We start from the raw sequence: 14,442 nt of genomic DNA on the forward strand, positions 1-14,442 counted from the left end.
GAAGTGTGTGTGGTAATACCAGAGGATAAGAGTGTGATGTGTTATCACTCTCTCTCTCCCTCACACACACACACACACACACATACACACTCACACACAGAGAAAAAACAAAGTGCTTTAGCAGCTCCAGGGGTAAACAAACATTCATAACGGGCATGTGAACTTTCGCTCCGCAAACACCGGTACGACCTGTGTTCCCATTACGCTCCCACAGATACCAGCCGGAGATCCATTTTGGTCGACTGTCACTCAAAACTTTTGAACTTTCGTCTGCAGAAATGCGAGTGTCGGGCCCGAAGGAGCAGACTGAAGAGCAGCAGGCCTGAGGAGCAGGCGGGGCTTTAGCAGATAAGATGTCCCGGCGTCAATCAATCAATCGGGTCATTTCAGAAAACAGCACTTAAAGTCACTCCGTACCTTGTCAAACCACTTTCAATACTAGCAGCACATTCAAACGTTTCCTTTACCCCTCCTGTACTGAAATTCTACTGGCAGACGTCTTTTGTCATTTATCGAAAAATATGTCACATTAAACAACATTAACATCTTGGGCTGTCCTCCAGACATCACGCAGCCATCTGAGAGTGAGTAAATATATACGATATAGCCTATAATAAAATCAGACAAAAGAGTAGAAAATATTAAACCTATTGAATATCAACAAGACAATCTTCAATCTCTGCAGCAAAGCAGAGAGAGGGCAACGTGGTAAGAAACACGAGAGAATCACCATGATGATCACAGATATACTATATATATATATATATATGTATATATATATACACACACACAGTATTCTATATACTGCATATAGATCTGATACAAACTCTACACACAATAGTGTAACAAAGTGGGTTAAAAGCTCAGCAACGGATTTCAATTATTATTATTTAACGTCGATCTGATTACTTTGATGAAGGGAGCAGTAGGGGGCGGGACCTAAGCGAAGGTTTTGGCGAAGCATCATCATCATCATCATCATCATAAGGCCTGGGGGAGTAAGGCCGCCCGAACGCTCACGACCCTGAGCACGACATTCAACGGTCTCCCCCTAAAGTACGGTTAAATTAGGCACGTGGAGAAAAAAGAAATGATACATACGCAGCTCAGAGAGCCGAAAAGAAGAAGGTGTAAAAGGGCCGCGTGTGTTCGTTTACCTGTGTGTGAGTGTTTAGGGGAGAAGGGGCATCACCGGCATACAGAGGAGAGGAGAGGCGGGGGGGGGGGGGGGGGGGGGGGGGGGGGGGTGGGGGGGTGGGGGGAGACGCACAAGTCTCCCAGTCACACAGTCTCCTCTGCGGCGGAGCTCGTTCAAAGCGAACTCATGTCAAAGATGATTGCTTGGAGGGTAGAAATGTGACCGAACGGGGAAAACGGCAAAGATTGATGTCCATAAAACAGCAGAAGCAAAAGAAAAACGACATCTGACAAAAGGACACTCAGAGGTTGAAAACACTGCAGCCAAAGCGAATGAACGAAGCCAAAACTGTGGCAGATAACCGTTAAAATTGAATTATGCTCATGATGTAATCAGCGCTGGCAGCTTCCTACTCCCTATCTGTGCCACGTCCTTGATGCTTCTTGGACTGACTGCAATGTTTACAACCCTGAAAACACCTTAACATAAAAAAAAAAAAAGGACAAATCCACCCTGTGGGACTCCCACACTGTCGATACATCGGCCGTGTCTTGCTCAGTGCATTCAGAGTCACTTTGTGATCAAGTGTTATCCTTTACTTTTCTTGGTTACCCATTTTTGTCCTACAATTCCCAGCATGCTTTTCGACATCCCCCAAACACAGAATCCTGTAGCTATGCTGCTGTCGGGTGGAGGAGCTGGTGTCTCTCGCTCCTCTTGGCTCTAAGTCTCCCTGTGTGGTTCAGAAATGGGCAAAACACAAGAAACATCAACAGCAGCTGGTTTCGTAGTGTTTAAATGTTCTCAGGGTGGATTCTTCCTCAAAGAATAGCAACTAAAGATGAAAATGGGAAGTGCTTTTCATAGTACAAGATCCCTTCCTCTCTCTCTCTCTATCTTTAAGCCTGAGTCTCTGAGGGAGTCAGAAGTTTTAGTAGCACACGGACAGTCGGCCTGCCCGAGTGAGGATTGTCAAGGGGAATTGAAGGGGTTAACTTAAACTGGGATAGACGTTAAGTGTTAAGTGCTTTCTGTTGGACAGCGATGGAAGGAGTCTCTACTTCTCTCTCTCTCTCTGTGTCCGTCGCTCCTGCTGTTCTGTAGATACATTTATATGACTGTAACATCACCACGGCAACATCATAATCACAACGTCACATCACCGCCGCGCGCGTGCGTCCGTCCGTCCGTCCGTCCCGACACAGCAGGAGGACGGACGGACGGACGCCTCTCTCCTTACCATCATTCACAGTTCATTAAAGCTTCTCGACTGTTAACCTCTTTAGAAAAAAGTACTCTGACATAAATCTATTACATGAAAATAAAACACTCATATTTTCCTCTATATAACGGTGTGTGTATTACATGGAGGTGAGTATTTACACGTGTGTCTATGCAGGTATATTTACATGTAAAAGGGGACTGAGGTGCCCGTGTGCGTTCTCAAGCTTTCCCTTGAACACAACGAGCAACACAGCGTTGATGGAGTCTTATGTGTGTGCAAAGGTTTCAGGAGACTCGGTCCTTGTAATACTGTCGATAGTGTCTCCAGTCTCTGTAGTTGAAGCTGCTCGTGACAGTCTGTTTGAAGTGTGTCGTGGTGTCGTTGCTTAAAAGATCCATCATGAATGAAGATCAGTGATTAGACTTGGGAAGAGACCGGAGGGGGGGGGGGGGGGGGGTTAACTCCTTGCGAGGTGCAGTTAAAAGTTAAGCGAGTCGTGATTTGGTTCCTTGAACTGGTAGGGGAGTCCTGCGTGGGTTCAGCAGATGACCGGGACTCCGTCGGTGTTGAAGATCATGCCCGTGGTGGGCTCGTAGGTGCCGGCCAGATAGTAGAGGTCCTCGCTGTCGGCGTAGCGGCGCGTGTGGGTCATCTGCTCGTACTCCTCCACGCTCACCACCAGGCACTTGTGGCTGACCGTCTGCACGTCATTCTCGTCGCTGTGAGAGGACTGGTAGAGGGCGCGCTGTGACGGAGACAGAGAGGGGTTTGATTCTACATATGTTCTACCCAACGAAGCGTTACAGCTTTCTGTTTGTCCGTTAAGCTTTTCTTTCTGTTTTCTTTATACTTGACCCACAATCACCCGGTAGAATAAATCAGAACATCAGTGGAACAGTGTGAGTAGCTAGCAGAGCTCTTTGTTCTCTCTCACCTCCATGAAGTCTTTCCTCTGGATAGACGAGTGCAGCGCTGCTGGTAGAGACTGACCGCACATCTGATCCCAGTTCTGCAGAGGACAGACAACGTTTTTAGCAAAACACTTCGTACTAATTATACACAAACATGTCTTCTTCTTCTTTTACTGAACAGCTAGGAATGAATCATGCATTAAATACTTTAAAGTCAGGATCGACCTCATCATGATGACCTCTTTTTAATGATACAGCAGCATGATATATTGCAATGAGGAAATAAGAGACACATTATGGAGGAGGCAGGTTCTATTAGTTATGAGATTGAACTGAATAATTCCAATTTCATGACTTACATTTCCTGGAATGTAAAAGTCAAAACGCTCTCACCCGTGAATAAGACCTTCTGTTATTCAGACAAAATAAATTTAATAAATTTAATTATCTTTTACTGAAAGACAAATCATAATTCTCAGATAGTGATTTATCGAGTTTTGTGCCTCAACAATGACGACTATGTTAAAGCTCTAGGGGGCGGGTCCAGTTTAATCCGTCAGTCATTTCTGGTCCTGGTTTCAAAACTTGAGGGTCCGTATTCATGAAGGTTCCTCGTGCAAAGAGTTGCTCCTGGTGCTGAAGTTCTAAGAATACTCTTATTATGACATTTTTAAATGACAAGATCCTGGTAGAGACAAAGGTTATTCACAAAGTAGCTTAGTCCTAAGATCTCCTAAGGTGAAAGTGGAGAAGGAAGGAGGACCTTAGGAGACTTAAAGGTTTCTTAAGCTGTGGAGAAAATGGTGGTGAAATGTTGAGGCTACGTTAAAAGCTCCCTGAGAATGTTTGAGAACAGGCTCCTACCTTCTTGTCGGTGAGTTTCTTGCCGGGGTTGGTTTCCTCCGGGTGATAGAACCAGTTGACCCTGACCACCATGTTGCTGCCCCAGGACTCCCACATGCTCTGGATGCGGCCGATGAAGGGCAAGTTGGGCCGGCCGGCGGACAGGAACACGGCGCAGTCACCGATGCGGATCATCTCTCGCCCACGCACAATGGCCTTATAGAAGAGCTTCTTAGCCTTGCCCTTCATGCCTCGTCTCTGTGTGGGGGGGGTCAGAAGAGGACAGACTGGTCACAAAGTGAAGGTATATTTGGAAGAACACAGTTGGGTGTTTCTCTTCTGATTTTTGTATATACGAGTGATATTTTTCTTCTCACCTGAGTGGGTTTTCCAAACCACTTCCAGAGCTGTCTGGCTGGGAGGAAAGCAGATATTTTGGGCCTGTTCTCCACACTGGGAAGCCTCTGACGTTTAGCCAGCTCCTTGGTTGTGGGGAGGTGGACGCCCTCTCTCCGCTTTGGTCTCCCCACCTTCCCCTCTCCTCCGCTGGGCTTCGGTTTGGGAGGACGACCCCTTTGCCCCGAGCCCTTCCCCGTCGCTGGTTTAGCAGGTTTGGCGGGCTCAGGAGCAGAAGGAGTCGGAGAGGATGAAGGGGAGGGAGATTGTGAGGGAGGAGACAGCTCGTCTTCCTCCTCTTTTACCTCCACTTCCTTCTTCAGCTCTTCATCCTCCTCCTCCTCCTCCTCCTCCTCCTCCTCCTCTTCTTCTTCTTCTTCTTCTTTTGTCTCTTCTTTCGGTTTGTCCTGTACTGGAGGTGGGGTGACGGGGCCTGGTGGAGGCGTACGGGTCCTCTCTTCATCGGAGCTGCAGGAAGAGTCATCGGTGGAAGAAGAGGACGACGAAGACGACGATGATGAAGAAGACGAGGAGGAACCAGAGCAGGATGAAGAGGACGACGAGCAACTCGAGGTGCATTTCTTCTTTTTCTTTAACTTCCCTTTCTCCCCTTCCTCCTCTGACTCCGAGCTGCTGCTACTCTGAGATTCATCTTTAACCTTCCTCTCCTCTCTTTTCTCCACCGCCTTCCTCTCCTCTCTTTTCTCCACCTCCTTCCTCTCCTCTCTTTTCTCCACCTCCTTCCTCTCCTCTCTTTTACCTTTCTCCTCTCTTGTGTCCACCTCCTGTCCTCTGCCGGCACTTCCACGACTCTCTGCCTTCTCCTTGGCCGGCATCGGCGCTTTGTAGGCGGAGTCTTTCTCTTTCAGGCTGGAGACTCTATCCGGGGCTTTTGGTCTCGCCTTTAGCAGTTCCTGATTGGCTGTGGCCGTGGTGATGGGGGTGTGGTCTCCTCTGACGCCTCGACCCTCGAGCAACATCAGGGCCTTGGTCTTCTTGGTCTTTGGGGAGGTGACACCTTCGTGGTCCAGCTTCACGAGGGGCTCTGCAGGCTGGGACTTGCGTCTCACCACTGAGCCCACGTCACTGTGCCCCGGGTTGGGCTTGGGCCTGGAGATGGAGCTGGGTCTGGAGGACAGCTGGTCGGACGGCATCTTCAGTTTGGGTCTAGGGGCCGATGATGATGACGACAATGAAGATGAAGATGACGGTCTGGGAGTCAGCGAAGAGCCCTGTTTGCCTGTTGACAGCCTGGAGACGGGACCAGGTAGAAGTCCAGAGCCGTGGCCGGGTCTGGAGCCGCTGTGATGGTCCGAGGACGGTTTGGTTTTGGGCGAAGCAGAAGTGGGTCTGGTCGCGGACGAAGCGCTTGGCTTGGGCGCAGTAGATGACGGTGCCATAGCGGGCCGGGACATCGGCCTGTTGGTGGTGGGACCGTCACTGCTGCGACTCTCTCTTTCTCTGCGCTGGCTGTTGTACGAGCTGAGGTTGGGCTCGCTGTACAGATCCACGGTCAGGACCTTTCCATAGGTGGAGGGGTAGAGGGAGGGAGGGAGAGCACAGCCTGGTTTAGGAGCAGAAGGCTGGGCTGAGCCGGCCTTCCTGGGCACCGGGATGGGAAGGGTGGGGCTACTTGCAGGAGACGTGGCGGAGCTTTTGCGGCCTGGTTTTGCCTGGGTTCCCATGATTGGCCGGGAGGCAGGTCGGGGCTTCTCCGGAGCCGCCTTCTGGACAGAGGAGGTCCGGTCCTGGGAAGGCTTGGCTGGAGCCTGGGGCCTCTCCGCGGGCTGCGGGGGGGAGGATGGAGGATCAGCTTTTTCACGGCCATCTGGGTTCAAAGAGGTCTCTGAAAAATAGGAAAGGAGAGACCACAAAAAGGTTTAAGAACGTGGTTTGTCTGGGCCAAATGTAAACAGGTTTACCCTGGATATGCTGACATATTCATTGTGTGGCTTCGTGATCTTTGTGGTCCGCAGACTCACATGCTGAGATGACAAATGAGCAACAATTCTGAATTGAAAACATTGCATTTCAGAACTGCTTACCCAGTAGAAAGGAGGCCGGCGTCAGCAAATCAGACATGCAACATGCCATTTATTACAGCGAGAGTGATGGACTCTGAGCTTTGCAGAACAACAACGAAGCTGTTTGAGCACATTTAATGAACTGAAATCAGAGCTGACAGCCGTGGTCAAATATGAGATGTTTGATGAAAGAGCTCTCTGAGTCTTGAGCTATTTCTGTTGGTCCTGTTGTTTTAAAAAGATGAATCAAAAGACTAAGAGGACCAAAGCAAGTGACAGTTTGAGCAAATATGAAAAAGGTTCTTCATATTATTGTTACCAACTGTATCTTTAAGTCCATTTTTGTCTTAAATGGATAAGTGAGGCACCCAGAAGAGAAACTGATGAAAAGTCATCTCTTATTTGATTACGTTGTGCCGACACGTTTGGCTCCAGTATGTGAGGAGATGTCTTTTACTGGTCCCAGGGAATTAATCGAAGAAGAAGAAAGCATATATCAAATAAAGACAAACGTGATGGCAGCACTTAATGTACAATTCACTAGTTTTATCTTAAGCACCAGCTCCATTATCTTTACCTCCCATAGGAAACATTAGCTTTGATAGTTCTTAAAGATTTGACACTTTTGGTCAATCATTTCTGTGAGACTCATGGTTTCTACCAGCATTATCGTTGATACTCAGAGGATATTATCTATTAGTAGGACAAGCAGCGGGTCGGTGGGTTGGTAATAATTATTAAGTGGACTAAAGGTGGTACTAAAAGTCAAGCTAAAAAGCCTCATATAAGCCGACAACAGAACAAAACTGTTTTTTTTACTCAATCCATCCATCAGTTCCTGAGGAAGCAGTTTGATGAGCTCACCTGGTTTGGGTTTGGGTTTGCGACCAGGTCTTCCTTTGATCTTAGGAGCGCTGTCCTCCGGCTTTGTTCCCGCTTCTTTGCCCTCTTTGCTGCACTTGCGGACTCGCCTCCTGGAGCAGCTGGCCACGAGCAGCGCGGGGGACGGCTCGGCGCCTGGACAGAAGCAGAGAGCCATCGGGCTTTATGGTGGATCTGAAATACTTAAACTGTGTGCTCTTCATGGTTCTATCATGACTGCAGGACATTATAGCTGACCGGGTTTCTGGACAAGAAAAAAACGAAATAAATCTGAATTTCTCAACCTCTCAATCGAGCCAATGTTCAAATATTGGATTTCTGAGTGTGTGTGCAGAGTTCCCTCCCTCATAAAACATCAACATAGTGGAAGCACCTTGCTCGCAAAAAGGGAAATATTTACACCAGCTTCTGATATGCAAGAATCAACAGTAGAGCCGCAGAGAAAATACTGTCATTTGACAAGTAAATATTCTTGTGTTTTTGTGCTCCGTGTTTCTCTCCTTGAGGAGGCCCTGTTTTCCTCACTGTATTTGATGTGGACGACCATGAAGGCGGAACCAGGCTTTAGTCTTGGACAACACATCCACTTAGGAGGAACTATATATATATATATACACATACACACATACACACACACACAGCAGTTCAAAGAGTAGCGATGTACCGGAATAGCTGTAAGTTAGCAGCCCTCTACAGGGAAAACACTTATGCTAAAACCATCAACACACACACACAAATAGCGTTCATGCATATGCAGACAGGCCTGATCCGAGGCCTGCTCACACACACACGCACAAAGATATTATTTGTTAACCAAGCAGTGAGGGTAAGATGCAATATAAGTCTGTGACTTCACCATGTGTGTGTGTGTGTGTGTGTGTGTGTGTGTGTGTGTACTCACAGTGGATCTTGTAGTCTGGCGGCAGCAGTCTAATGTGGGAGAGGGGGATGCGGCCTGTGTCTCCGTCGTCAAACTCCACCGTGATAAGATCGTCATTCTCGTCAATATCTGAACTTCCTGTTTACGGCACGAAACACAGTCAAAAGTCAGCTGAGACCGTTCGAGTTTGACACATTTAGGAGATAAAAGAACCTGTTTTAACGCATGTGTTTTCATTTGTATAAGTGACACCCAATCACTCAAGCAATATTGCTCATAGTTCATTTCAGTAAAGCGCTCTGAATAGAAAGCACCCGAACTAATTATGTTCCCATTACCATCCGGCTATTTAAAGCAATAAACTGAGCTGAATTATACTCTGTGAAGATCTTTTATATTTGTTTGTGCTGCCAGCTACAGTTAAATTGTCAATGAAAGTAGATTATGTATCTTATTATGTAAGTGATGGGTGTGTGTGTGTGTGTGTGTCTGCGCTGGTGCAATACCGTTGACAACGGTGCCGGGATAAAGGCAGCGGTACTGCTGGCTCCAGTAGGCAGCGATGCGGGTTCCCTCTGGGAGGTAGCGCACGGACGGGGGCTTCACATTGATGATCTGCACACATAGAAGGTACTCGCATCATTTCAATGGACAGACTTTGCACAGGTTCACTTTTCCAACTCCTCAAAAAGTGTCCAAACTCCCCACAAACGTTGAGGATTCATGTGTGACAGTTTACTCACAGCCTCCTGCAGCAGTTGTTCCAAGCAGTAGATGTGTGGTCGGTTCCCTCTCTCCCCCTCCACCACCACACTGTAGCTGCAGGGAGGAAATGTGGGAATCGGGTCAAAGGTTTACCGGTCGGAAAAGGGCCAGCGCTCTCAAGAGTAAGATCAGCTGTCTCTGCAGTGCGAATGGTCCCTTCGCCAGAGACAGGACTCAACCTTTAACCTGATTGTGACTGCTTTGATGTGCAGCAGGCCGGGGAGTGTGTCGTCTTTTTTTTTAAACCAACTACCACCGTAGTACTTTGGCTCTGCCGAACAGCGCGCAGAGCAGAGCGTGACTAATACCCACACTCCCCTGGAATATTAATCCCGTCTGAACAGGGCTTTAGTCTGTTTGTTTTCTGTTAATTAAGCCACTCCGGATTTCAGCGTCAGCTAAATGACGAAAATTAGATCTGAATGTCTTTATGTTTGTGTGGATGCACATTTTACATGTTTAGAGGAATTTTAGAAAAATGCTTATTTGCTTTTTGTACCGTATGCCCTTTGTTTACTCAGTACAAAAACCTAAACGTGAGAACAACAATTGATTATGGCTAGCTGTTTACTTCCAGTTTCTATGCTAAGCTGAGCTAACCGGCAGCAGGCGTTTAGCTTTCTCAGCAAACAACGTATAACTAAGCTCAGCAACAGATCACCGTGGTTTGCACCTGCAGATGCTTCCTAACTATATGTTCTCCTTTAGTTGAAATGTCTGGAGGTTCTCCACACATCTTCCATCAATGTGCGGCTAAATCAGGTACTTCAACGGGGACAAAGAATTGGAGCACACTGATTGATCTGCTCGTAATAGTGCAGAAACAGATGTTTCCACCATTAAAGGCTGCACATCTATCACTGGGCTCCAGTGGTTTTCAGGCGTACTCACATATCAGGGGAGTGTACAGTATTCACATGTCCTGCGTACAGTAGTTGGTCGTCCATCGGGATCAAAACTCTGAGTCCGTCCACCAGAGAATCCTTATCCAACACACACTGCACTGGAGCTGAACACAACAACACAGCAGTAAATAAGCATCTCTTTGTTCACCGTCGTAAGCAGTAGCGGAGGGTGTTGCTGTGTACTGACCAGGCGTGGAGGACCCCTCCGACACGCTGTTGCTGCGCGGTGGGACCAGCTCATCCTCGCTGAAGCTGCTGTCCTGGTTGGGCTCGAAGTCTTCGTCTGCCGCCATGCTCTCCATCAGCCGGCTGACCGCTCCTCTGGAAGGCTGCGAAAACACACCGATTATCCAATAAGATAAATCTGTCCCATAAACGTCTGGATGTGGAATGCACCTGACTGTTTGCCGTAAGGTGCTCCTGCTTCTGCAGGATTCATTTGTGGCAGCCCACCAAACCGAAGCAGGCTGACGCACCACGAATGAACTTTTCAAAGTGAAACAGTAACATATTACAACACTTATGCTGCTGAACACACAGTCTTTTCTCTGCCGCTCCACCGCCACAGAGAGCTATGCACACACTTCAGCTGCCTTTAGTGCTTCCAAAACAAACTCTAGTTGTGGCTGGTGGCAGATGGAGAGCAATGCAACACTTTGGCGGAAAATCACACGTTGCAAGAGGTTTACTTTTTTTCTCTCACTAGTGAGAATAACAACACAAGCTATCGGTTAAACGTTGCTGTGTGTGTGTGTGCACGTGTTGAAGAAAGTAAAGTGGCCTCATTTAGGTCCGACAGCTTCAAACGTTATGGTTTTGTCCTTGCCGGGATAATTAAGTTCACATCCATCATGACAGCTGATACATCATCCCACTGACCTCTCTGGCCTTTGTCTTAGCTTTCGGTAGGCTCTTGCGTGCCGGGCTGAGGCTCAGCGGCGCAGGGACGTCCGTGATTGGACTGCACAGAGCGGACGGGCTCACGGGCAGAGGAGAGTCCTTCGGCTTCTTTTTCTGGTTTGCAAAAAGCCAAAACACGCAGAGTTAAAAGCATGCATACTGAGGATGTAGTTGACAGATTTACATCTTTACACACACACACACACACACATACACACACTGAGGGTGGGATGCTGCCAGGCTGCCTGCAGTTGTCCTTTCTTGTCAGCAACACCACACAGACAGCAGGGGAGTGCTGCAGTGACTGAAGTACTAGGAAACCCCTGCTGGCACTCTGACACACACACTTAAACACACGCTCTCACACACACAGAGGTGTCAAGGGAGACAAAAGGATGTGAGGGAACCAGAGTTTGAGGGAGGAGGAGAGGAGTGAAACAGTAACAGAGAAGAAAAGGACGAGGAGCAAGGAGAGGCGGAGAGTCTCTTTGTTTTTAAGGCTCTTCTCAGTTGGTGATTAACAACCCCGATGAATTATTGACGTACTTTCACCACATCTTTCCCCTCTCTGCTGGGCGGAGAGGGTTTGGGTCTGGAGGCTGGCTTCGGGGTGAGAGGCGGGGCTGAGCCGGAGGAGGGGGAGGAGCTCTGACCGGTGGAGGCAGCGGCGGCGGCAGCGGCGGGGACTGACGCAGGCATCTGACCGGCTGAGGTGGTGGCATCGTGGAGGAAGATCCTCTCGCTGCGGCGCCGGGTCCAGCCCTCGTCCTCGCTGAAGCCTCCGAACCCGGAGCCCGAGGGGAGGTCGAAGCTAAACTGACGCGGCGACGGCCGTGGTTTGGGCAGAGGCTTGCGTTTGGCGGGCAGCGCCTCATCGCGCTTGGAGGGGCTGGTCTGGTCGATGCGGCGGGTTGCCGGAGGCAACAGGGGAAGCTCTGGGGCGGAGCGTTTGCCGTGAAGCAGAGACGGGAACTTCCTCAGTCGCAGGTCTGATCCAGAGTCTGACCACTCGCACTCTGAAGACCCTGACAGAGGAGAGGACAGGGTCACAAACAACTCTTCTTCTCTCTCTCACGCACACACACACACAATAAAACATGCAGCCAGTAATAAACTCAGGTGTTAAGATTTTGTGAAATCAATAACTGTGAATAGGACTATTGATCAATTTGAAACTAATACATTATTGAAGACTGAATCATTACATGCAGCCTGATGTGACAATTAGAAATAAATGAATGTTTAATCAAGAATCGATAAAATAATCCTCAACAATCTCTCAGGCGGTGAACCTGCTCAACCACAAAAACAAAATCGGGTCAAGGGAATCTGTGAAATGTGGTAAAGGCAGAAGCGTTTGTGCAGAGAATTAATGAAAAAGCCACATCACTGTGGTTTTAATCTACTTTTCCCTCTTTGTTGCTACTTTACATAATAAGGTAATCCATATTGATTGTGGCTATTGGCACAGACGTGATGCTCTGTCACGTGCAACTCAGTCGTATCCGTTTTTACCCAGAGTGCTTTGCCTGCTGCGCTGTTTGCCGTCATGGAAAATGCTCAATGGAGTGGAGCTGACGGGGAGCGCGCTCGCCGCAAACCTGGCCAGCAGACCGAGCCCGCTCTCCTCATCGGCCGAATCAGACTCGTCCTCGTAGTCGTCCTCATCCTCGGACGTTTCTGTTTCAGAGAAAAGAGGATCAGCTCAGAGAAGACTGCGGCGGCAGCATTGGTCTGGGCCAAAAGGTCAAATCACTTCCTACTTCCACTTCCTACCGACTGTGGAGAGGAATTAACGAAAGAAAAGGGATCGAGATACGTTTTTAAGACAATAAACTAAATATGACTAAATTAAGCCTGTGTAGAAGCCTGTACTTTACAATAACAGACTTTTATACACACACACACACACACAATCCCACATCTTAACATGTCAGCTGATCAGAGACAACAGTGGAGAGAGATCTACTGTCCAAACCACTGCAGCCTGCTCTCACACTGTAATGCTGAGTAAGCAAGACACAGCAGGAAAAATTGGGATTTACCACATACATGCATGTAAGCCACGCTGACTGACACACACACAGACACACACACACACACACAAACAGACACACACACACACACACACACACAGCTGCTGAGACCATGTGAGCTGAAACTCTTGACTCCATTATCATTTATTATTTATATATCGGAGAAAAAGAAAAACCTCTGGGGAATGTGACACAGGGAGAAGTGAAATACTGCTTCCTTCTTCCTCCAAGTCTGACAGGCCAGCACACAGACACACACACACATACATACACACACACACACACACACACACACACACAAAGGCAGTGAAGCGCACACTGCAGCATACTGCTGGTTAGCAATGTGTTGTTAGCAGTTAGGTCCATAGCAACAGAGAAGCATCTCCTCATGGGTTAGAGAGTCAACATTGTGGGCGGATTCACAGCACAACATACCGTTGTATGTTCTGTCTTAATCACTTTGAAGTGTAAAACGGCGGCCATAAAATTGTGCAACTATTTTGTAACGCTAGGCTGAAAGTCTCTCAAACATACAGAGCAGTGATGTCATGGTGTACCAAAGTAGACCTTTACATCACTGCAGCAAGAAGTGAAACCAACAGAGGCCGGCAAAAGATGTTTATTGGACGTCAAGTTCCTCTTCAGCCAACGAATGAAACGGTTCCCTTTTGCGGCGACTCCAGACAAGAATAAAATACATATTTACTAAACAAGGACTTGTTTTAGGATCCTAGTCTGGAGCACACGTTGTACTGTGAATCCACCGCGTGTTAACTGAAGCAGGCAGACGATACAACAGGCAGGCACTGAGAGGACAGCCCTGTGAGGCCCCTTGGTCTAGTGTTGGTATGAGCAACCATGGCTACGTCCTCTTTCCCAGCAGTCTTCCAATAAACGTTTGCAAGCCATCCGGAGACGCAACGCTGGGTAAGTGGAGGTAACCAGGGCTCTCATTAGAAGAGATTTATCTTTTGAGAGTAAAAATAAAAAATAAAAAAAGATGAAGAAAAGTTAATATTCTGTGTATGTGATTCAATTTCAGCACGGTCCATGTTAGCGGTTAATAAAGAATAGAGGAAGGGGCACTTCCTACTTACAGAGCAGGTGACAGGGGTGTGGCCTCAGGCAGGGCGGGGCAGCCGAGCCGTAGCTCAGCCTGGCCTTAAGTCAAGCTTAAGCAAAGCTTTAGCCACAGCGAGGTAGCGTAGGCTCAAGGCTGCGCTAGTCCTTGCCAAGCTTCTGTAATGCAGCAGCAGCAGCACAAGCACACGGAACAGGCTGAGAGACACTCAAAGCATCATGGGTAGGACGAGGAGGACGAGGAGGGGCAAAGGCGAGGAGGAGGGGAGGAGGGGAGGGGGGGGTGAGAGGACGGAGCAAGATGTCTGAGAGAGTGACGTAAAGGGAAAAGGGTTATTTGAAGGTTTAGTAGACACAGAGGAGGGGCTCTATTGTCCAAATATCCCCAGCATCTAATACGACTGGTGCCGTCAAGAAGTTCGGAACGAGTCGTGATGCATTTATTTCCCCCACATCA

At 48.2% G+C, this 14,442-nt stretch overlaps 1 protein-coding gene across 2 annotated transcripts in view; it reads right to left on the reverse strand.

The window, feature by feature from the left end:
- Positions 1-1,265: 1,265 nt before the first annotated feature.
- The window catches only part of tnrc18 (trinucleotide repeat containing 18), a 41,275-nt gene continuing 28,098 nt past the window's right edge, over positions 1,266-14,442 (reverse strand). For both annotated transcript variants that reach the window (XM_079177714.1, XM_079177713.1), the window contains exons 18-30: positions 12,385-12,549; positions 11,416-11,894; positions 10,849-10,983; positions 10,157-10,298; positions 9,956-10,073; positions 9,043-9,118; positions 8,806-8,914; positions 8,321-8,437; positions 7,402-7,554; positions 4,495-6,359; positions 4,139-4,375; positions 3,298-3,372; positions 1,266-3,108 (exon numbers count right to left, since the gene is read on the reverse strand). In XM_079177714.1, coding sequence (XP_079033840.1) covers positions 2,902-3,108; positions 3,298-3,372; positions 4,139-4,375; positions 4,495-6,359; positions 7,402-7,554; positions 8,321-8,437; positions 8,806-8,914; positions 9,043-9,118; positions 9,956-10,073; positions 10,157-10,298; positions 10,849-10,983; positions 11,416-11,894; positions 12,385-12,549 — 3,878 coding nt within the window. In that variant the 3' untranslated portion in view covers positions 1,266-2,901. The remainder of the gene's footprint in view (positions 3,109-3,297; positions 3,373-4,138; positions 4,376-4,494; positions 6,360-7,401; positions 7,555-8,320; positions 8,438-8,805; positions 8,915-9,042; positions 9,119-9,955; positions 10,074-10,156; positions 10,299-10,848; positions 10,984-11,415; positions 11,895-12,384; positions 12,550-14,442) is intronic.

This window comes from Pholis gunnellus (assembly GCF_910591455.1).
Source record: "Pholis gunnellus genome assembly, chromosome: 17".
NCBI classification, from domain to species: Eukaryota; Metazoa; Chordata; class Actinopteri; order Perciformes; family Pholidae; genus Pholis; species Pholis gunnellus.